Raw genomic sequence first — 22,797 nt, 5'->3', positions numbered from 1 at the left:
CTGATGGTTAGTCTTGTTCCATAGTCCTAACATCTGCGTTTTTTTTTATGGTGTTTGGGGGGAGGGTGTAAATGATAGTTACACTGGATGCATAGCGCGCAAAGGACAATCCACAAAGACTAGACAGGACAAGCACTAGTCTTTGTGGATTCTCCTTTGCGCGCTATGCTTCCAGTGTAACTATGTTTTACCAACCAGCCCAAGCCTATACAGTGAAACCTCGTTAAACCGTAGTTGGCCGGAGCCCGGAAAAAGTATGTATACTAAATGGTAGTATTGTTTAACCGAAATAGCATGAGATCGCCCACTTACCTGTCGAAAACGGAACTCGGAGAGAGTGCGATGAAAGGGGAGAAAAACATGCAGTACCGTATTTACTCGCGTAATGATTGCACCCCTGAATTTTGTCATCAAAATTCTATTTTTTTTTAATTTCCCGTGTAATGATCGCACCCCGAACTTGCCACAGCGATATGTCGTGTGCCAAGTCTAGCTAATAATGATCGTGCTTACCATCGTCTAATGCTATGCGAACGACTCTTCAAGACAAACCAAGCGGTCTGCACGCACCAAACATTCTTAAACAGATCGCCCATTTCATTCTTTTCATCACTTTCCGCACTTCCATGACAAAAGAAAAAAACTACAACCACACTTGCCTTTATTGTGTGTAGGCTTTATAATGGTTGTGGTCAACAGCAACAAAAAAGGCGCCTTTCGATTCTTCTCATCTGTACTCGTGGGCACGCAGCAAACCGCAAGCGGCAACGATAGCAGGCACGTTTACACTGATAGGTTAGAAGTGTACCCTATTCATACGCCGACGCTTGTAACACAGCTAACATATTCGCCCACCCTTTGCGGAAACGTGCCGTATTAGGATAGTAGTAAAGACAAATTCCGCAGTTTCCGCAGCATGCCCGCCATGTGTTTCTATGTCACTGGCAGCTAAGCACGCCCATCTGTTTGGCCCCTCAAAGTGGACATGGCTACGTTATTGCCGCAAACTTGCCGATATTAACGATATTATTCATTACAGATACGGAAGAAACTGTTTCAATGCACGTGTACTCACGAAAAGAAAAAATCGCTTTCGGCGCGTCAGGCTTGCTCTGCCGGCCGCCATTTTCGTTTTGGTGCCCCGCACTACATACAGCGGCAGCCGCCTATTTGTTGACCTGTTGTCATCCCGCAGCAAACGCAAAATGAAATTAGTTTTTTTTTTTTTTTTCGGGAAATTTAACCCGCGTAATGATCGCACCCCTGAATTAGCGTCAATTTTTTTTACAGAAAAGTGCGATCATTATGGGAGTAAATACAGTATTTATTCACTTCACGTGACAAAAATGTTAATTTCGTTTGATGCCGCGGCGGCGTAGCACGACGACGACAGCAGCCTCAAACTTACCGTAAAAACCGTACTATAGGTCTGACCGGAATATAGGTCGATCCCCCAACTAACGAATTCTAAAACTGAAAAAAAAAATAATTTTCGATGGCAAAAGTACCGAAAGACACCCTTACCTTGAAACAAATGCTACCCAGCCGGTTGCACAGTGGTGACAGTATTTATTTAAAGGCTGCTCGCATGCGCAGCTGGCCAAGCTTTTAACAGTATGGTGCGAGCATCGACCCGCGTGCTTGTCAGCACCTTATTAACAGCGCTGAGCGACGAAACAAACGAGATATGCGCATGTGTACACATGCGCTTACTTTTGCTATTTCGCCGCTCTGTGCCATGATAAGGTGCTGACAAACACGCGGGTGGATGGTCGCGCGATGCTGTTAAAAATTGGCCAGGTGTACATGCAGTACCGTATTTACTCGCGTAATGATTGCACCCCTGAATTTTAGAAGAGCCCTATACACAGCACCCCTGTGTATAGAAGAGCCCGAAGTGCGCAAACGCTACTTTGAATCAGAGCAACGCGTTTGATCAGAGTCGGATGACGAGTGCTTCTCGCTGCCCAGTCCAGAGGTGCGCACAATCTCTACCGCTTTCAAACGGATGCATTCGGCAGTCACAGGCAGCGATCTTTCACGCAGCTCTGCTGGACGAACTCCGCAACCTTGTCTTCCAGTTCTGCAGGCCGCTGTGGTCCGCCCACGAAATGTTACCGTTTTCTTTTGGCTGCTGCAAGTTGTAATACGCTGCTTCTGCCTCTGCCAGTACCGTTTCCTCTTTTCGGATACTCCAAATTCGCGCTGTGCAGTCAGGTTGCCGTGGGCTTCCGCATACTCAATCGCCTTTTTCTTGAAGGCGACGGTTAATTGCCGTCGGCTTCCGCTCATTTTGAAACAAAATATGAAAAAGCAGCCTTTAACCAATATAACTTTGTGACAATGGAAACGGAAAATAGTGGTGCCTCAATGGATAGATGGATGGATGGATGGATGGAAGGTAGGAGCGTCCCCTTTGAAACGGGGTAATGGCAGTTGCCACCATGCTCAGCCAAGCCGCGCTGCTGCTGATGGCGATGGCGGCTGTTTCCTTCATCCGCCCAATGTTGTAAGACTTCCGTAGTTTTTCCGCCAATGTCCGGTATATAAGACAAGGGTTGACTTTTCGCAATGGTTTTTGAAAAAAAGTTCGACCTATATTCCGGTTTTTACGGTACTGAAGCTGCGTGCCAGCTTTTCAGTCAGCCCCCTCTTCTCTGCAAACACTCGCATGGCAGATTTCTCGTTGGCGTTACGTATTATCCGTGCACGTGCACAGTAGTGCTGCAGAAGTCCCGGGGGCGCCTTTTTCATTGCCGGGTGCCAGAGTTTTTAATACTTTTCATTTGGAATAGAGTTACGTTATCGCGCCCCTGTTGTCGTCGAGACGATTGCATTCATGAGGCTGACGTAACGCGCAGCTTACGCCACTGTCAAGCCTGAATTGCCCGTGCTGTCGCTTTCTGTGTCGTCCTCATCACTGTCGCTAGTCGACACTACAGCAGCAACACAGGCAACGATGGCAAAAAGTCGAACCTTGTAGCCGACATGTCTTCGCGGTCGCAGCAGCGCTGCCAAGCAACTTCTTTGCATTCCAAATGCCACACACTGTAGTCAACAGCAGATCCCTGTTGCGTGCCAGCGCCGACTTCGTTTCACGTTCGATAGCACGGACGATGTCTGTTTCTTCTATGCTGAGCATCCGGCGTCTTTTTTTATTCGAGCTTCGGAACGACGAGAGTCGTTGCTTGTACGACGCCATAACGCTCTCTGGCACGGCGTCGAAATGATGTTGATGTGGCTTCACGCACAAATGCACAGGGCGCTTGGAAACTGTTGTTCTGATCTCTGAGGCTTGTTCTGTTGGGCCGCCCGATGGAGACTGCGCGCCGCCGTGTTTGCGCGACGAAAAGTTGAAACGCTATGTTTTAACCGATGCGTACGCAATAAGCTGGTACAGTTTATGCGGATACAAAGCACATTATGTTCAATGGCCGCTGAGTCGGGGATTTCACTTTACTACTTTAAAACGAAACTACTGTTTAAGCGGGTATGGTTTAACGAGGTTTTACTGCACTCTTCTGTAAATGATAGGTCAGTTACAGTTAAAGTGAGGATCAACAAGAAGAAAGGGGGTTAATCGAGGGGCCCGATTTTTATTAGTCGTATCATAAGAAGCCAACAAACACTGACACCAAGGAGAACATAGGAAAAATTACTTGTGCTTAATAAAATGAAATAAAGAAACGATAAATTAATCGAAATGAAAGTAGATAAAAAGACAACTTGCAGCAGGTGGGGAACGATCCCACAACCGCCAAGGGCTCAAATCGCCACAGGCACATCCGAAATAGCTCTTAAGGCCTGCTAGTACACTTAGCGTATTGATGATACTGTGAAAGGAGACGGGTGCACGCATCTATAAAAAAGGATTAAGGAATACATGCTCTGTCCCATGTAAATTGCCTCTTCCCACTCTTGGTATGCTTCACCGCGTAAAACTACTGTATTAAGGCGAAGCTGACTTTCGGTAACTGGCAGCATTTTCCCAATTGCTAGTAGGTACAGCGGGGCGTGGAGTTCCTTGCGCAGGCGCGTGTAAGAGTGGGTGCGAGAGAGAAAAATCTGAGGGCCTTTGCTCCTTGAATATGTGACTGCCTAAGAACTACAGAAGAGGTTTTTTAGCTCGTGTTGTATGCGGTTTAACCCTTACACATGCCAGCATTGCAGAGTGCGGTTGAGTTTGTTTACACTCCGCCGCTGCCTCCCCGCGCGGTAAGGCAGTGGCCATGGATGCCCCATTTGGTGATCGCTGTGTCTGAAAGAGCAAGGTTCTGACTGGTGTTGTAATTCGCGGTCGCTTTTTTGTCGCTCAGATTGCATTTTTTACAAGAACTGCTCCAGGAGGGCACATGTAACCAGCAAATGGAGGCCTCAGGAGAGCACCTGAGGTTATAATAAAGCAGGCGGCGCAGGATCTCCAGGGCACCCAAGGGGAGCGGTGAGATCAAATCTGGAAGCAGAGTGGCCCGTGGATTGGGGCTGTGGAGGCCGAAGCGCGCCAGGGAGTGTTCGCATAAAAATTTGGCTGCCCGCAATAGCGGACAGCCAATCTTATACACCCCTGGCACGTGCAGGCCTCGGCGAGCCCCAACCCACGAACCAGTCCAGGTTCTATCTTCGGTGACCCCATTGCTGCTTTGGTGTTCTGGAGGCGCCGCCACTAATGTGAAATAGTCATCATCATCATCATCAGCCTGATTACGCCCACTGCAGGGCAAAGGCCTCTCCCATACTTCTCCAACTACCCCGGTCATGTACTAATTGTGGCCATGTTGACCCTCCAAACTTCCTAATCTCATCTGCCCACCTAACTTTCTGTCGCCCCCTGCTACGCTTCCCTTCTCTCGGAATCCAGTCCGTAACCCTTAATGACCATCGGTTATATTCCCTCCTCATTACATGTCCTGCCCATGCCCATTTCTTTTTCTTGATTTCAACTAAGATGTCATTAACGCGCGTTTGTTCCCTCACCCAATCTGCTCTTTTCTTATCCCTTAACGTTACACCTATCATTTTTCTTTCCATAGCTCGTTGCGTCGTCCTCAATTTAAGTAGAACCCTTTTCGTAAGCCTCCAGGTTTCTGCCCCGTACGTGAGTACTGGTAAGACACAGCTGTTATACACTTTTCTCTTGAGGGATAATGGCAACCTGCTGTTCATGATCTGCGAATGCCTGCCAAACGCACCCCAGCCCATTCTTATTCTTCTGATTATTTCACTCTCATGATCTGGATCAGCAGTCACTACCTGTCCTAAGTAGATGTATTCTCTTACCACTTCCAGTGCCTCGCTACCTATCGTAAACTGCTGTTCCCTTCCGAGACTGTTAAACATTACTTTAGTTTTCTGCAGATTCATTTTTAGTCCCACCCTTCTGCTCTGCCTCTCCAGATCAGTGAGCATGCATTGCAGTTGGTCCCCTGAGTTACTAAGCAAGGCAATATCATCAGCGAAGCGCAAGTTACTAAGGTATTCTCCATTTACTCTTATCCCCAATTCTTCCCAATCCAGGTCTCTGAATACCTCCTGTAAACACGCTGTGAATAACATTGGAGAGATCGTATCTCCCTGCCTGACGCCTTTCTTTATTGGGATTTTGTTGCTTTCTTTATGGAGGAGTAGAGTGGCTGTGGAGCCGCTATAGATATCTTTCAGTATTTTTACATACGGCTCGTCTACACCCTGATTCCGCAATGCCTCCATGACTGCTGAGGTTTCGACTGAATCAAACGCTTTCTCGTAATCAATGAAAGCTATATATAATGGTTGGTTATATTCCGCACATTTCTCTATCACCTGATTGATAGTGTGAATATGATCTATTGTTGAGTAGCCTTTACGGAATCCTGCCTGGTCCTTTGGTTGACGGAAGTCTAAGGTGTTCCGGATTCTATTTGCAATTACCTTAGTAAATACTTTGTAGGCAACGGACAGTAAGCTGATCGGTCTATAATTTTTCAAGTCTTTGGCGTCGCCTTTCTTATGGATTAGGATTATGTTAGCGTTCTTCCAAGATTCCGGTACGCTCGAGGTCTTGAGGCATTGCGTATAGAGGCTGGCCAGTTTTTCTAGTACAATCTGCCCACCATCCTTCAGCAAATCTGCTGTTACCTGATCCTCCCCAGCTGCCTTCCCCCTTTGTATAGCTCCCAAGGCTTTCTTTACTTCTTCCGGCGTTACTTCTGGGATATCGAATTCCTCTAGATTATTCTCTCTTCCATTATCATCATGGGTGCCACTCGTACTGTATAAATCTCTATAGAACTCCTCAGCCACTTGAACTATCTCATCCATATTAGTAATGATATTGCCGGCTTTGTCTCTTAGCGCATACATCTGATTCTTGCCAATTCCTAGTTTCTTCTTCACTGCTTTTAGGCTTCCTCCGTTCCTGAGAGCTTGTTCAATTCTATCCATGTTATACTTCCTTATGTCAGCTGTCTTACGCTTGTTGATTAACTTCGAAAGTTCTGCCAGTTCTATTCTAGCTGTAGGGTTAGAGGCTTTCATACATTGGCGTTTCTTGATCAGATCTTTCGTCTCCTGCGATAGCTTATTGGTATCCTGTCTAACGGAGTTACCACCGACTTCTATTGCACACTCCTTAATGATGCCCACAAGATTGTCGTTCATTGCTTCAACACTAAGATCCTCTTCGTGACTTAAAGCCGAATACCTGTTCTGTAGCTTGATCTGGAATTCCTCTATTTTCCCTCTTAGCGCTAACTCATTGATCGGCTTCTTATGTACCAGTTTCCTCCGTTCCCTCCTCAGGTCTAGGCTATTTCGAGTTCTTACCATCCTGTGGTCACTGCAGCACACCTTACCGAGCACGTCCACATCTTGTATGATGCCAGGGTTAGCGCAGAGTATGAAATCTATTTCATTTCTAGTCTCGCCGTTCGGGCTCCTCCATGTCCACTTTCGGTTATTCCGCTTGCGGAAGAAGGTATTCATTATCCTCATATTATTCTGTTCTGCAAACTCTACTAATACCTCCCCCCTGCTATTCCTAGTGCCTATGCCATATTCCCCCACTGCCTTGTCTCCAGCATGCTTCTTGCCTACCTTGGCATTGAAATCGCCCATCAGTATAGTGTATTTTGTTTTCACTCTACCCATCGCCGATTCCACGTCTTCGTAGAAGCTTTCGACTTCCTGGTCATCATGACTGGATGTAGGGGCGTAGACCTGTACAACCTTCATTTTGTACCTCTTATTAAGTTTCACAACAAGACATGCCACCCTCTCGTTAATGCTATAGAATTCCTGTATGTTACCAGCTATATTCTTATTAATCAGGAATCCGACTCCTAGTTCTCGTCTCTCCGCTAAGCCCCGGTAGCACAGGACGTGCCCGCTCCTTAACACTGTATATGCTTCTTTTGGCCTCCTAACTTCACTGAGCCCTATTATATCCCATTTACTGCCCTCTAATTCTTCCAATAGCACTGCTAGACTCGCCTCACTAGATAATGTTCTTGCGTTAAACGTTGCCAGGTTCATATTCCAATGGCGGCCTGTCCGGAGCCAGGGATTCTTAGCACCCTCTGCAGCGTCGCAGGTCTGACCGCCGCCGTGGTCAGTTGCTTCGCAGCTGCTGGGGACTGAGGGCCGGGGTTTGATTGTTGTGTTCATATAGGAGGTTGTGGCCAAGTACTGCACCAGGGTGGCCAATCCTGCTCTGGTGAGGGAGTGTGTTACCGGTTCTGGTCACCGGCATCAGGCCACACTCCAGGCCTGTTTATGCAATTTTATCAACACGCGGATTTTTTTTTTTTTTTTTTTTTTTTTTAATATCCGGTGGAAAATTGCGTGGCACCGGGATTCGAACCACGGACCTCTTGCACGCGTTTCAATTAGTAAAGAAACATGATTGAATAAAGATTGAATAAATATAATTACGTCCAGCTGCCAACTTGTGACGTTAAGTTCAGCACTACCGCGCCCCGTGACCTCTACCGGCATGCCCAGGGACAAATGCATACAACACGCGCTAAGAAACTCCTCTGTAGTGCCTAGGCAGAGTCATATACCGTATTTACTCGCATAATAATCGCACTTTCTTGTCAGAAAAATTGATGCAAATTCAGGGGTGCGATCATTACGCGGGTTAAATTTCCCGAAAAAAAAAAAAAATTTTTTGTCCCGCGTTTGCTGCGGGATGCTAGTGTCCCACTTTGGTGCGGGATACCAAAACAAAAATGGCGGCCGGTGGAGCAAGCCGAACGCGCCGAACGCGATTTTCTTCTTCTCGTGAGTACATTACGTGCATTGAAACAGTTTCTTCCGTATCAGTAATGAACAATTCTTTAATATCGGCAAGTTTGCGGCAATAACGTAGCCATGTCCACTTTGAGGGGACAGAAACAGATGGGAGCGCTTAGCTGCCAGTGACGTAGAAACACATGGCCGGCATGCTGCGGAAACTGCGGCATCTGTCTTCACTACTATCCTAATACGTCACATTTCCGCTAAGGGTGGGTGAATATCTTAGCTGTGTTGCAAGCGTCGGCGTATGAATAGGGTACACCTTTAACGTATCAGTGTGAACATGGCTACTATCGTTGCCGCTCGCGATTTGTTGCGTGCCCACGAGTGCAGATGAGAAGAATCGAAAGACTCCTTTTTTGTTGTTGACCACAACCATTATAAAGGCTACACATAATAAAGGCAAGTTTAGTTGTACCTCTTTTTGTCATGGAAGTGGGGAAAGGGATGAAATGAGGCATCTACTTAAGAATGTTTGGTGCGTGCAGACCGCTTGGTTGTCTTGAAGAGTCGTTTGAGTAGCATACGACATATGGTAAGCGCGATCATTATTAGCTAGACTTGGCACACGACATATCGCTGCGGCAAGTTCGGGTGCGATCATTACACGGGGAATAAAAAAAATCGAATTTTGACGACAAAATTCAGGGGTGCGATCATTACGTGAGGGCGATCATTATGCGAGTAAATACAGTATTCAAGGAGCAAGTCCCCACATTTCCTCTCTTGCACCCGCTCTTACTCACGCATGCGCGCAGACGTCCAGAGTCTCTGCAAGTGCCACGCCCCTTTGTGCCTACTAACAATTGTAAATGAACCGGCATTATGTGACGTGTCATGCTTTCCAAGCTTCGAAGCCATTGGCAAGGATTGCAAAGACTGAGTCGGTGCCATTGCTAACAGCGGAAATTGTTTTAATAAAAAACATGGCACCGAACTGCAAGAAGGCTGGGTAGCGAACGTTGAAGTAGCTAGGCCTAGCGTTGCTGCGGTGGTGGCTACGGTGCCCAACGGATCTGCATGCGAGAGCACCTGTTCAAGGCGGCGAAATAATCAGAATGGCGGCGGCAGTGGCTTTCATCAATGCCATTTCAAACCTGCAATCATGGCAAAAAGTCTGGAAGATCGTACAGTGAAGAGTTTTTGCGTCCAAAATTTCAAACATTCATATACATTGACTCTGCGGGGTACCGTGGTGGTGCCGCGAAGGCATCCGAATTATCAGGCATGTCCAAAAAATCGGTTGTTCACTGTATTGGGGCATGGTAACCTACTCTTTTGACCTAAGTTACCAAGTAGACTATTTTTAGACTTCCAAAAGGCCTTGTGGTTACATAAATTATGTCTGCATTTATCCTACTATAGTCAATTAGATAAGAAAATATTTGGCTGGGCAAATGCAGCATGTCTTAATCTTAATCAAGAGTTAAATCAACTGGTGTCGCTTTAACTTCTGGCATACCCCAAAGGTCTTCTTTGGGGCCATTATTTTTAGTTCATGTTATGGATATAGTGCAAGGACTTTAGTGCAAAGTGCGATTGTATGCAGATTACTGCGTAAAATAGATAATCGAAATGATCATGTTAGCTGCCTACAGAGTGATTTAAACACACTTCAAGGTTGATGCTTGAAGTTTGGCATGTTTTTAAACAGTGCAAAGTGTGAACTCGCGTCTTTCACGCGTACACGCCTCCCGGTGAGATGAGTTTATAATTTGGATGGACTGCCTCTTGAAAATAATTTTCATAATACCCTCAAAAGTCTAAAAGAACAGCTTCGCAACACAAATGTGTGCACAGTACTCAAGTACACTTAACGCAGCTTGGGTCCCTCAAGTCTCTCTTACAAACTCGGAACGCATTCAAAACTGCTATGCTAGGTTGGTGTCTGGAAATCGCAACTTCCACAGCAAACTAGAAGAAAGGGGGTTAACCGAGGGGCCCGATTTTCATTAATCATATCCAGGGTTCGTACGGGTCCTTGAAAACGTTGAAAACCCTTGAATTTGAAAATGTGGTTTTCAAGGCCTTGAAAACCTTGTAATATTTAGTGGTGCCTGAAAAACCCTTGGAATTCCGTGATGATAGTCATTGGTGCCGTTCAGCGATTGCCCGTTGATCAACTGGCCACATTGAAAGCGAGGGTTGCCTCCCGATCCAAGCCAAGAAAATCCAGTCCGGTTCGGGCGTTCGTCCTCCATGTTGTCATTGTCGGTTTTTTTTTTTTTTTTTTTCGCTGCTGCCGTGCACTTTTTATAGTTGCCATCCTCATACCGCTTGTTAATCGCCTCCCGTTGGCTTATTCAGAGCATGTGTATTGCGGCATGCGCTGGACGTAATTGTGTGTGCGCGCAATGCCCATACCGCTTGTTAATCGCCTCCCGTTGGCTTATTCAGAGCATGTGTATTGCGGCATGCGCTGGACGTGGACGTAATTTTGTGTGCGCGCAATGCCCATACCGCTTGTTAATCGCCTCCCGTTGGCTTATTCAGAGCATGTGTATTGCGGCATGCGCTGGACGTGGACGTAATTGCGTGTGCGCGCAATGCCCAAGAAGTGCAATTTCCAGCGATCGTGGCTTAGCCATGACGAGTACAAAGACTGGATTGCGCCGGACACCACGAGTTCACATTGTGCTAGATACAGATCATGCGGAAAAGTGTTTGACATCTCGTCGATGGGAGAGTCTGCGCTGAAGAGCCACAAGAGGAGTTCGAAATACAGCGCGTGCATGAAGAACGCAGCAGGTAGCTCCATGTTGAGCTACGTGACATCGCGCAAGTGTGGCGAATCCGTTCGTGTGGTCGAAACACAGTCCTCGAATTTGAATGCCGCAAGCAAGGCTTACGATTTAGTGACTGAAGCGGAAATATTGTGGGCTTTGAAAGTTGTCACGTGTCATTACTCGTACAGCTCATCCGCCCACACAAGCAATCTGTTCAAGAGAATGTTTCCCGATAGTGAAGTGGCGAAGGTCTTCACATGTGGAGAGAAAAAGTGCGCGTACCTAGCGTGTCATGGTCTTGGACCATTCTTTCTATCATCCATTAATTGGGCGATAGATAAGTAGATAAGATAAGACAGGGCGGGTGTAACTGCCAGCAAGTGGGGAGTGGACATTCTGTTGTCTAGTCTAAGTGCATTGTTTGAAGATTCCCCGGCGAGGTAAGAAGACTTCGTAGCGGTGACTGGTCAGGCTACATTTCCCCTTAAGTACGTCGCCCATCGCTTTGGAAAACGTTCTGTTAATTGAACGAGGCCTTTCACTGTGGCCTGGTTTGAGAAATTACATTGAGTCTGCAAGAAAGAAAGAAGTGAACCAGCCGAAATGTGCCTCCTTTCAAAACTTGTTCAGTTTCTCCAGTGACCCACTAGTCCCAGAAAAACTTAACTTTGCCCTTGGGATTGCACTAATTCTGAAACCTTTCCTGACGGACTATCAGGCAGACCAACCACTTGTGTTTTTTCTGGCCAGAGACCTCGAAACTATTGTCAGAAAGCTTCTCACAAAGTTTGTGAAGTTTTCAGTTCCCTCTGCGTGAGTTGGAACTACAGGCCTGTTGAAAATCAACATTGAAGACGTGAACAGTCGCACAGCACTTGAGAAAGTGGACATTGGTTATGCTGCTGAACAAATTTTGAAGAATTCCAAGGTCACTGTAAAAGATGCATTTGCATTTAAAATGGAATGCAAGCAGTTCCTTGTTAGTGTGTGTAAAAAGGTTCTTGAAAAGAGTCCTTTAAGATTCCCTTTGGTTAGAGGCCTTTCCTCACTGGATCCCCGTCAAATGTGCACCAAGCCAGACCAGTGCCTAGCAGGACTCAAGAATGTTTTGAATGCCCTCATCGCTGCAAAAAGGTTGAGCGATCACTAACGGGACTCTGTTCTCTCTGAGTACGCCGAAATGCTGCAGATGGAGAAGCACAAGCTACAGTTGTTTGAAAAGAGCTCTGACAGGCTAGACATCTTTTTCTTAGTATTCCTAAAGTTCAATTCCTCCTACGCTGAGCTTTGGACAGTAGTCCAACTTTTGCGTGTGCTCAGCCACGGCCAGGCAACTGTGAACTGTGAAAAGAGGATTTAGTGTCAACCGGCAGGTCTGTGTGGAAAACCTGAAAAGTCTGTCGTATGTCTCACAATGCGTTATATGTGATGCCATTGATAAGGCAGGTGGCATCCTTAACATTCCTATAACAAAGGAGTTGAGGACCTCCGTTTCAGCTGCAAGGCATCGTTATGCATATCTGGAGGCGCAGAACGAGCAACTTGAAGCAAAGAGTCAGAGGCGCCTTGATGAGGAAGAAATTGATACCTTAAAGCGAAAGAAAGCAAGACTTCAAGCAACCGTTGCTTCAGCAGACAACTTGGCTGAGAAATAGAAGAGACAGGCGACGTCGTGCACATTGTGAAGTCAAATTGCCTTAGGAAAACGGCAAAAAGCAAGACGGAAGAATTTGTAAACATTAAGCAAAAAATAATCTCAAAGCTTCAGGAGCTTTCGTGAACGTTTGTTACGACCTGTCTTAGTTTAATAATAAACTAGTCTACTCTGTAAGTGCGTCTTTTTCTTAGTGTTCAATAAATTTGTTGCAGCATGTTTTAAAAAAGTTGTTTCACTCTAAAGGGTACTAAATTAAGTATTGAAATGAGTCCTTGAAAAAAGCTTTTGGGGGCCTTGAAAGTCCTTAAAAACCCTTGAATTTGTGCCTTCAAAGCCTGTACGAACCCTGATATCACAAGAAGCCAACGAACACTGACACCAAGAACAACATGGAGGAAAATACTTGCACTTACTAAATGAATTAAAGAAATTATGAATTAATGGAAATGAAAGTGGATGAAAAAACACATTGCTGCGGGGAACGATCCCACATCTTCGCATTACGCATGCGATGCCCTACCAATTGAGCTATCGCGGCGCAGTTTCCTCATCCACTTTCTTGGGTATTTGTTTCATACTACAACCCTGGCAGTGTTAGCCAACGCCACCACTCACAAACTTTGGTGGCGGATGTGGAACATCCTTTCTGCCGCAGGCGTCACAAGTGCGTGATCTTTTTGGGTGAAGGCAACTGGTCAGTAAACCCACGCATGCGACCTGAAGGCATCAATGTTGCCGGATTCGAGACCCTCGTTATGTAATAAACTGGAAGGGGGTTAACCGAGGGGCCCAATTTTTATTAGTCATAAGAAGCCAGCCAACATTGACACTAAGAACAACATAGGGGAAATTACTTGTGCTTATGAAATGAATTAAAGAAATTATAAATAATGGAAATGAAAGTGGAGAGCTAACAATTGCAGAGCAACATGAAAGACTGCCGATACAGCTGTCTATTGCTCAATATGTGCTACATAAAAGTGTGAAAGGAGCCCGGGAATACATGTGAAGTGCCTCGAGCGGCCAGTCTTGTGGCAATTTTGCATGTATTCGCGGGCTTCTTTCACGCTCAAAACTTTTATGTAGCATGTATTGAGCAACAGAAAGCTGTATCGGGAGTTTCTCTTGTTGCTCTACAATTCTCTCCTGGACACTTTTAATCTAATTATAATATTTGATAAATTTAATTAGACTAATTATCGAATGAGGCAGAATGCAAAAAAGGAGTATCTCGAAGCAGCGGCAAACATTACCTTGGTTATGTCCAGATACGTGGCATTTGCATGTCTTCAAATTTTGGTGCATGATAGTTGGGACACCCTGTAAATGTACAATTTTCAGCACTGTATCTTAAAGAATAGTTTTTTTCTATAAACCCACTTTTGCCTTAAAAGCAGCAGGAAGGAAACCCTAGCGCACGCTTGATCACCGCACCGTTCAGCATGCCTTCCGGCACATGTCGGTCACTGATGGAGGAAAGGTAACTTTCAATGTGACTTCAGCGACGGTTTTCGGTTTGTGCGCTGTACCGCACTATTGTATCGGTGCTATATTTAAACCATCTCCTTAGTTCGAACTCCATTCTACTCTAACAAATTTCTGGTCCCCCTTGGAGTTGGAATTAACGGTATTCTACTGTACTACAAATAACTTGGTAAGCACATAACCTCTTGTGAGGATCGCATGTCCTCATGAGCTAATTCCATGCTTGGATACCTGAAATGCTGATTTTCTTTTACAACATGGCTGCTGAAAATAGTTGTATTATGTGTGACCTATTATTAAAAGTACCACTTCAAATAGGACCCTGCCGCATAACTTCATTAAGTTACCTTGCAGAATCGTAACTCATTTATCTTTTCTAATAATCATGCTGCCAGCATAACTAGCATGAAACACATTGCCACCATTCCCCACCCTTTCAGCTGTTTGCTGTGTGCTGTCATAACATTTATCATAACTTCGCACCATACCTGCCCATCACATTTCCACACATGTGGATTGTCCTTGTAAGCTCACCATAGTGTACCAAAACATTGTCATATACTCATATTTATTTCTTCCAAAAACGTGCCACAAGGGGAACCATCTGCATGACAAATTGGTCACCATAACAAACAGTCGGATTTCTTGCCACACTGAGTAATGTATAACAAATATGCAATTCAACATCTGATTCATTTCTCTGTGTTTTCGATGCATTTCTTTCCCCCCTATCAGGGTGTATACCAACTGGGACAACTGGGAATTACGAAGCGTACGTGAAGTATTGCGGAGAAGCTTAACAAGCGTGGGAAGGGGCAATTGTCACGGGACACAGTACACATTCCATAATTATACACACGTGCACCTGCAGTCTCCTGTCACAGTACGAGCACTGATATGCCTAATAAGTGTAGTGACATGCCTTCGGAGCTTTTTAGGACATGCTTGTGATGATTTGAGCCCTTAAGGGCAGTAAGAGACATGCATTCATTTTTTCTGACTGCCCGATTTGATTTTTCTAACGTTTTTGAGGCCCTAGGGAGTCCGAAAAATTGGACGTTGACTGTACAACTGACCAAGAGGATGCTTCAAATGGTCGGTGGCGCAAATGCATGGCGAAAGGAGGATGAGAACAGAAAGGACTGACGCATTGAGGAATTAACCAGAAAAGAAGCATGCTACCGCCTCTTTCAAGGAGCTTGAGTTCAAAATACATTGTTGGCTGACGCAACGATGCAGGTGACCCTCATGCAAATCAAATAAACTCTTGAAAGCAGTGAAACGAAACACTGAGGCGTGCGCGGGCTGAAAGTATGTCAGGACAGTTGAGTTGACTTAACAGCTGTTAAGAGAGAGAATCTCGCTTGTGACAAAGTTCAGGCCTCATATGAATGAGCTTGCTATCAATTGATAAATATAGCTTATATTCGAAAATATTTCCTTCTGTATGCATCTCCTTTTTATTCATGTTTGAGAATGTCTCTATTTGCAGTGGGTTTTACCATATATTTTTTCGAAGGTATTCTATTTGCTGTGCATTTCACTAACCCCTCCCTTCGGTTTTCTATTTTGAATAAAATAAACCCTACTCCTTACTATTCAAACTGGATTAAGTTTTTTTTTTTTTTTTTTTTTAGTGCTTACTTGAGTGACAGCATCGGGTGACGTGGTGTCAGCCTGTGTTGGCATAAAATAAAGTTCTGTGTCACTCGGGGAAAACCTGGAAAACTCGGGGAATTTGAAGATGTCAACTTGGTAGACACCCTACCTATGTTTATAGCTATATACAGTAGCATCTTATATCTGTGCTGTGTTTCCTACCAACAATCTTATGTGCCTTACCTCATGTACTATTGTAAGAATGTATCCCCTCCCTTTTAATATGCTTGCAACATGTGTAAATCCTGGAATAGAAATAAACTGTTGCATGTATGGTCTTTTCCAGGCATTACGTGTGTCTATGGAGGAACAACGCCAGCGTCAGGAGGATGAGGCCAGGCGGGCAGCTGCTAACTCTGCAAAGCAAGCAACCCAGGCTCCTACAACTGAGACGGAATGTATGACTGCAGTCCTCTTTTGATACCTTTATAGTTTACTAAAGCAATGAAAGCTCTAGTTAAACCTCAGTGTGTTGAGCACAATGCGTTGGCGGGCTAGTTGGTTCGAATCCATCATTACTTATTTAGCGCAAAACAACGGACACAAGAAAGACAAGTGCCTTGTCCTGTCGTCTTTCTTGTGTTCGTTGTTTTGCGCTAAACAAATTATGGACTCAGTGTGTTGCATTCCTGTATGGACAGCTTTTTGATGACAATTGATTACGGATAAGCACTGTAGAAGAATCGACATTTGGGCAAGTTGGTACTGGTTGAACATCTTGAAGGGGCAGTGCAAGACTACAAAAACAAAGCAGGAAAGACACAGGACAATCAGTTGCGATCAGCGCTGTCCTTTGTCTTTGTTGTCTTGCACTGCCCCTTCAGGATCTTGGATATATCCAACTCGAAGTGGATCGGGAAATAGTTTGGTACAGTGAAACCTCCTTAAACCGTAGTTGGCCAGAGCTCGGAAAAAGTACACACTAAACGGTAGTACTGCTTAACCGAAATAGCATGAGATTGCCCACTTACCTGTCAAAAACGGAGCAGAGAGAGTGCGATGAAAGGGGAAGAAAGACATGCAGTATTTGTTCACTTCGCGCGACAATCGTGTTATTTTCGTTTGATGCCGCGGTGGCCTAGCAGCGACGACAGCAGCCTCAAACTTGAAGCTGTGAGCCAGCTTTTCAGCCCGCCCCCTCTTCCTGGCAAACACTCGCATGGCAGGTTCCTTGTTGGCGTTGCCTATTCTCCGTGCACAGGCGCGGTAGCATTGCAGAAGTCGCGGGGCACCTTTTCATTGCGGGCTGCCATTCTCGTCACGATGATTGCATTCATGAGGCTAACGTAACACGCAACTTCTGCTACTGTCGGGCCTGAATTGCCCGTGCTGTTGCTTTCCATGTCATTCTTATCACTGTCGCTAGGCGACACTTCGGCAACAACAGAGGCAACGATTGCGAAAAGTCGACCTTGTAACTGACATCTCTTCGCGGTTGCAGCAGCGCTGCAGAGCAACTTCTTCGCATTCCAAATGCCTTACACCGTAGTCAACAGTAGACCCATGTCGCGTACTAGCGCCGACTTTTCGCGTCACGTTCGATAGCACGAACAATGTCTAATTTTTCTTCTAAGCTAAGCACCCAGTGTCTTTTATATCCAAGTTTCGGCATGACGCGAGTTCTCACTTGCACGACGCCACAACGCTCTCTGGCACGGCGCCGGAATGATGTTGATGTGGCTTCACACGCAAGCGCATAGGGCACTTGGAGGCCGTTGTGCTGATCTCTGAGGATTGTTTTGCCTGACCGCCTGGTGGAGACGACGCACCGCTGTGTTTGCGTGACGAAAAGTGGACACACTACGTGTTAAGCGATACGTACGATACAAAACACATGTTCAATGGTCGCTGAGTGGGGGATTTGACTTTACTACTTTCAAACGAAACTACTGTTTAAGCGGGTACGGTTCAACGAGGTTTTACAGTATATTGATTTATAAATATAATATATGCCTACCAGAACCTTATCTGAGATCTCCGTACATCTTGGACAGTTTACTAAGATTGTCAAAAGTGTGAACTCGCGTGTCGAATACACGAAAGTTAACTTATTTTTAGGTTGTGCTGTGGAATGGTCTATACCGATCGCACCACTAGCCCTAAAAGCCTGCGTCGCCCGAATGTGATACCGTGGTGCACCTCACACACGTCCAAATACTTGTTGCATGTTTTTATTGAAGGTAAGCTAAATATGGGTGCACCGTCAAAGCAAACTAACCTGCACGAATATGCGCCGTGTCGCCATCGACACACTCCTACTGCGAATTGTGTGTAAACATGCCCGACCGTGTGTCCAAAAATGCGCCGTTTAAAACAGCTGATCATGATCCAGTCGCCGACTGATTTTTCGAACTCCAAAAATTCGTACATGCTCGATTATTCGGTCTGCTTCACGGCACCACCATTCTCCCCATGGACCGTAATCTCCAACTGCTGAAAAAGTTCGGACACCTTGCAACCTCTCGTCTGATTTTTCGGACACTCCTTGAGCCAACTCGATCGAGAGCACCATGCACCGACCCTGACCGGTGCATGGTTCGACTTGCTGAACGCCATTTTTGTTTTGAACGGAGCCTCCTTGCTGCCCCACGAAGTGGCGCTACTGCAAATTCCCACTCATCATTGTTTCTGCCTGGTTTGATAGAGTGGCTATAGCAGTTACGGTCTCAGCTTAGTAAGCCATGTCAAGACAATCCAGCAGCTGATTTGTTTCTTTCTTCGTGCACGACACTGTGAATAGGCCACGTTTTTCTTTTGCGACTGGTGTCGGCGTGGTGATGTTTGCATTGTGTGCTGTGTCAGGGTTGTGGTGATCCAACGCGGTATACGGAAACATAGCGTCAAGTGTCTAATGGCGCTGACTGCGCCGGGGAATGCTGGCAAGCGGGTGCTGGGAGGCCTAGGATTTGTCGCCTTCCGATGTGCTCCCTACTGACGCCAAAAATGTTCTGCCGAGACCTGCGCAGTGGTTGCATTGAGATTCCAGACACAGTCTCATTTGACAGTTTCGCAGGTGACGATACTGCTGTACTGACATGCGCAGAACTCGACGACGGTGAGATCATTTGTCAGGTTTCTGCAGCGCCGCCGGACGATGACTCCGAGTCGGAAGATGACGCACCATGTGCTAACTTGGCTAAGCAAACAACGCGTTTCGACGACCTCTGACAGCACTTCAAACGAGAAGGGGGCAAAATAACAGTGGAACTGGTCTATTTTATCCAAAGTTGAAAAAGTATGAAATTGTAACTTGACATGGAATTTAACTTCGTCAAAATTTTGATGTGTTCCAGGTGCAGAAATGTAATATTATAGACTTATTGCACTCCCTGAGAGCCTAGTGATCAGATGAGACAAATTATTCAAATTGGATGATTAGGAGAGCAAATGAACATGACCAAAAAGTGTTTTGAAGAAAGTAGAAAAAACTAATCACCATCTGAAAAAAGCATTTTGTTCTCCTGGATGCATGAAATTGTCATAGCCAATAGCTCAGATGGTTCCAGGGGAGTAATCTGGATGAGGCTTTCCTCACTGCCTCCACTTCACAGCTGCTTGAAAAGCTGCCAAGTACACTCCTTTCCTCTCCGCATCAACAGTGCTACGGCAGTCCTTTCAGTGCCCTTCTGACTACCTGTTCTAGCTGCAACTTTCTCAGTATGATTGAGGTGGCCTCAAGGATGCTAAGGTTGAAGTGCATGCATTTTTTTCATTAGGAGCAAGGCTCCAAAGCAGAGTGCAGTGCCTCATTGGCATTCTGCACATGTCCTCGCCGACACCATTGTAGCAGCTTCTTGTCAGCCATACGCTCCAAGATTGGACGCAGAGCACTGCTGACCGCTTATGGCAGGTTGTACCTGCTTTTTGGTTGTAGCTCTTTCTTTGCCATGGCCGAATTATACTTTCACCATGAGTTGGGACCATGCAGGCAGAAGTTGATTCGGTTGCTCATCTGTCGATGGTAGTGTGATAGAATGTGGCCCATACTGTATTGTGCATTTTATCGATGTCTCCAGCAAAAGGTTGGATTGCCCATCCTTAATAGCTGGAGATCTTTGTGATCAGATCTCCAGTCTGCCATCCTTTGCCACTAATGCACTGTCCATGTTCATCAGGCTTGTGCTTTTGCACAAGGTTACGAAGTGTCGTGCCCATGCACTCCTTCCTGTACATGATTTGTGCAGTCTTATTTTTTAACTGGAATAAAGCCATAAGCTTTCGCTTTATCAATGGCACTAAAGGACCTGCTATAAGTGCTTTGTGCATTCTCTGGTTGCTGCTGAGCTCAGTTTTCTTTTCAATTAATTCTGATATGTCTTGTTATGCATACCTCTGTGGGAAATTTAGGGCAGTCTGCCTGTTTCCTGTGCTCTGTACAGCGCACGCCGCAAGATTGATTTCAGATGGGTTGCAGGTTGCAGAGCCTGCAGCTCGTCGTGAGGTTCACCACAATTGTTGCAAACACTTTCAGTTTCACGGCTATGCCGTACTTACGCATGTCCCTTTCAATAGTCGGTTGTCCACGGCGCATCCATCAAACGGCAACTTCCAACAAGCTGTTCACGGCAACCAGGTCTATAATTGTACACACCATGGACAAACATAGGGCACTGCACTCACTCTATGACAAGGTGGTGGCAGCTTTGTTTGTGCTAGGTAACGATGAAGCAGCTGACAGCCAATAACAAGTGGCCATTTTGTCACATATTGGCTGATGACCAATCATATACAGTAAAAGCTCGTTAATTCACTACTCGTTAATTCGAAATTTCGGATAATTCGAATTAGTTGCCGCGGTCCGTCCCACAATGTATTGAAAGCAATATGTAACACATCCCGCTAATTCACACTGAAATCCGCACCGCCACAGATAATTCGAACTCCGCATCATCGTGGATGGGGAGAGTGCTAGAGCGCGGGAGCACGCTGGCGTCGCCTCGCGGGTCGCGCAGCTTTTGCTTTTTCGATCAGCGGCAAGGACGATAACGCCCTCGCCGCGCGCCATGTTCTTTGCGTACGAGCGTGCGAGGGTGAGCCGGCGAACGCGGCTCAATCTCGCGTGCGCGAGAGGGGAAGGTGGGGAGGAGCGCGCCCTCTCTTGTCGCGCGCGAGGCAGAGGGGTGAGGCGAAGGAGGGACCGGGGGACGATCTTCGGCGGCTGAGGCGGCTGCTGCTTGGCGCGGCCGCGCGGCCATGAAAGCGATCTGCGACGTGGCCAAAGTAGTGCGCGTATTGCCGGTGGCTTCATATGCGATGTGCTTTCTACGTTTCGTTCGCGTTAAAGCGAGGGCTGTACGAAGGTCAATTCGCTCGCTGCTACTGCTGCGTGCCCTCACTCCAGCGTTTTTCAGCGAGTTTCCGCGGTCATCGAGCGAGATGCGTTCATGCTCACCTGTGCGCGCGTGACACAGTGCTTGTTAATTTAGTTAGTAAGCGCATGCTTACAAGTTTATACGGCCGATAAAACTATTATCCTTACTTCGTATAGCTATCTACTAATTTTCTATCGGAATCGGTGCTTCGCTTTTCACACGAGACGGAGACTTTTTTTTTTTTTTTTTCTCCGCCCCAGTCAGCGCGACAAACGCGCAGATGGAGCAAGAGCCATCTCGACGTCGGGCGCGTCGGACCGTGCTGGCCGCGTCCGGTTACGTTGGTTGCGCCAGAGCTTCGAAGTATAAACGTTGTTCACGCCAACGTGACGTAGCGTGTGCGCGCGTGCTCACGCCACGTCAGACTATATACGCGCCTTAACCGAGCGATTTTTTTCTCTGACTTTCATTAGTTCGAATTTTGTATAATTCGAATTTTCATAGCATCCCCGCGGAATTCGAATTAACGAGCTTTTACTGTAGCAAGATTCAGTCTTTTTTACTTGTTTGACAGCCCTCCGCAACGTATATTTGAATGCTCGTGCTTAGCAGGAAAGAAAGCCCGAAGGATGCATTTTGAAAGGAGGCCATTATGATCAAGCTCCGGTGAATGGTTGTGAACATTGAAGAAAGAAAAACAAAAACTAAGGAGAGACCCTGACGTCGTTCTTTTGTAAAGCTCAGTGACACTGGAAGTTGGCATTACTCCGCCATGTTGTCGGGTGGCTTCTCCTGTCTTGTTTACATTTCTCGCCTTCGGCATGCAGCCACGCCCGGGCTGTGTGGACATGCTCCCGCCGTAGTGATCCAACCGACAAATCCAGTTGCGGTGTATACCATCATGACACCGTTGCCCAAGCCATTCCATACAAGTATCGTGCTGTAGCGTTGAGAGGACTTCATAATGAACTCCGTAAATTAGTCCCCGCTAGTCTTGCTGGCTTTTCTGAAAATAAATTACATTCTCACTGCGCTGCAAGAATGCACAGGTGATGACCGGCAGCACGCTTTATGCACATCACAACCTATGGCTAGCCCATTGGCAGTTTATGCTGTTCATGGCTTTTTAGGAATGTTTTAGAGCACAGCTCTTGAGCACCCGCTCCTGCGACGAGCAGCGGCGGCGGCGGCATAACAGAGCGAGCAAGCAGAGTGAAAGATGAAATTGAATGCGGAGAAGAGGCTGCAGCGGAAGCATGAGGTGGAAAGCAGACGAGGGTGTGGCGAAAGCGCAATGCGGCGACAATGGCTACGACATGGCACCAGAGTAGCGCATGTTGTCGGGAGGTCTTTCCGCAGCGGCTGCTCTGAATCATGCCCACGTGCCACCCACACGCTGCCTTGTGATCTCCCGATTAGCGAGGCAGTTGTCACACTTTGCTCTGTTTGCACTGTGATGCATGAGACACATTGTTGGTGCCAGCCAATATTTTGCGAAATGAAAACACATATAGAGCTGCGCTCAAATTTCGCATTAGGGAGTATCATAATCGTCGGTGAATTTTAGAGCACAGCTCTTAGGCACCCATTCCTGTGCCAGCAAGAACGGGTGCCTAAGCGGGGTTTGTCCCTTAATTACGCCTAATGGGTTTTGTTCCTTAATTACTCACAGCAGCCGCTTCTT

The 22,797-nt window shown here is 46.3% G+C and overlaps 1 protein-coding gene across 2 annotated transcripts in view; it reads left to right on the top strand.

The window, feature by feature from the left end:
- Rpn10 (regulatory particle non-ATPase 10) overlaps positions 1–22,797 on the top strand; it is a 49,769-nt gene that overhangs the window by 3,025 nt on the left and 23,947 nt on the right. For both annotated transcript variants that reach the window (XM_050193058.3, XM_050193063.3), the window contains exon 8: positions 16,088–16,199. In XM_050193058.3, coding sequence (XP_050049015.1) covers positions 16,088–16,199 — 112 coding nt within the window. The remainder of the gene's footprint in view (positions 1–16,087; positions 16,200–22,797) is intronic.

The sequence above is a fragment of the Dermacentor andersoni genome, chromosome 1 (assembly GCF_023375885.2).
Source record: "Dermacentor andersoni chromosome 1, qqDerAnde1_hic_scaffold, whole genome shotgun sequence".
Lineage (NCBI taxonomy): Eukaryota > Metazoa > Arthropoda > Arachnida > Ixodida > Ixodidae > Dermacentor > Dermacentor andersoni.
This window is presented reverse-complemented; position numbering and strand designations above follow the sequence as displayed.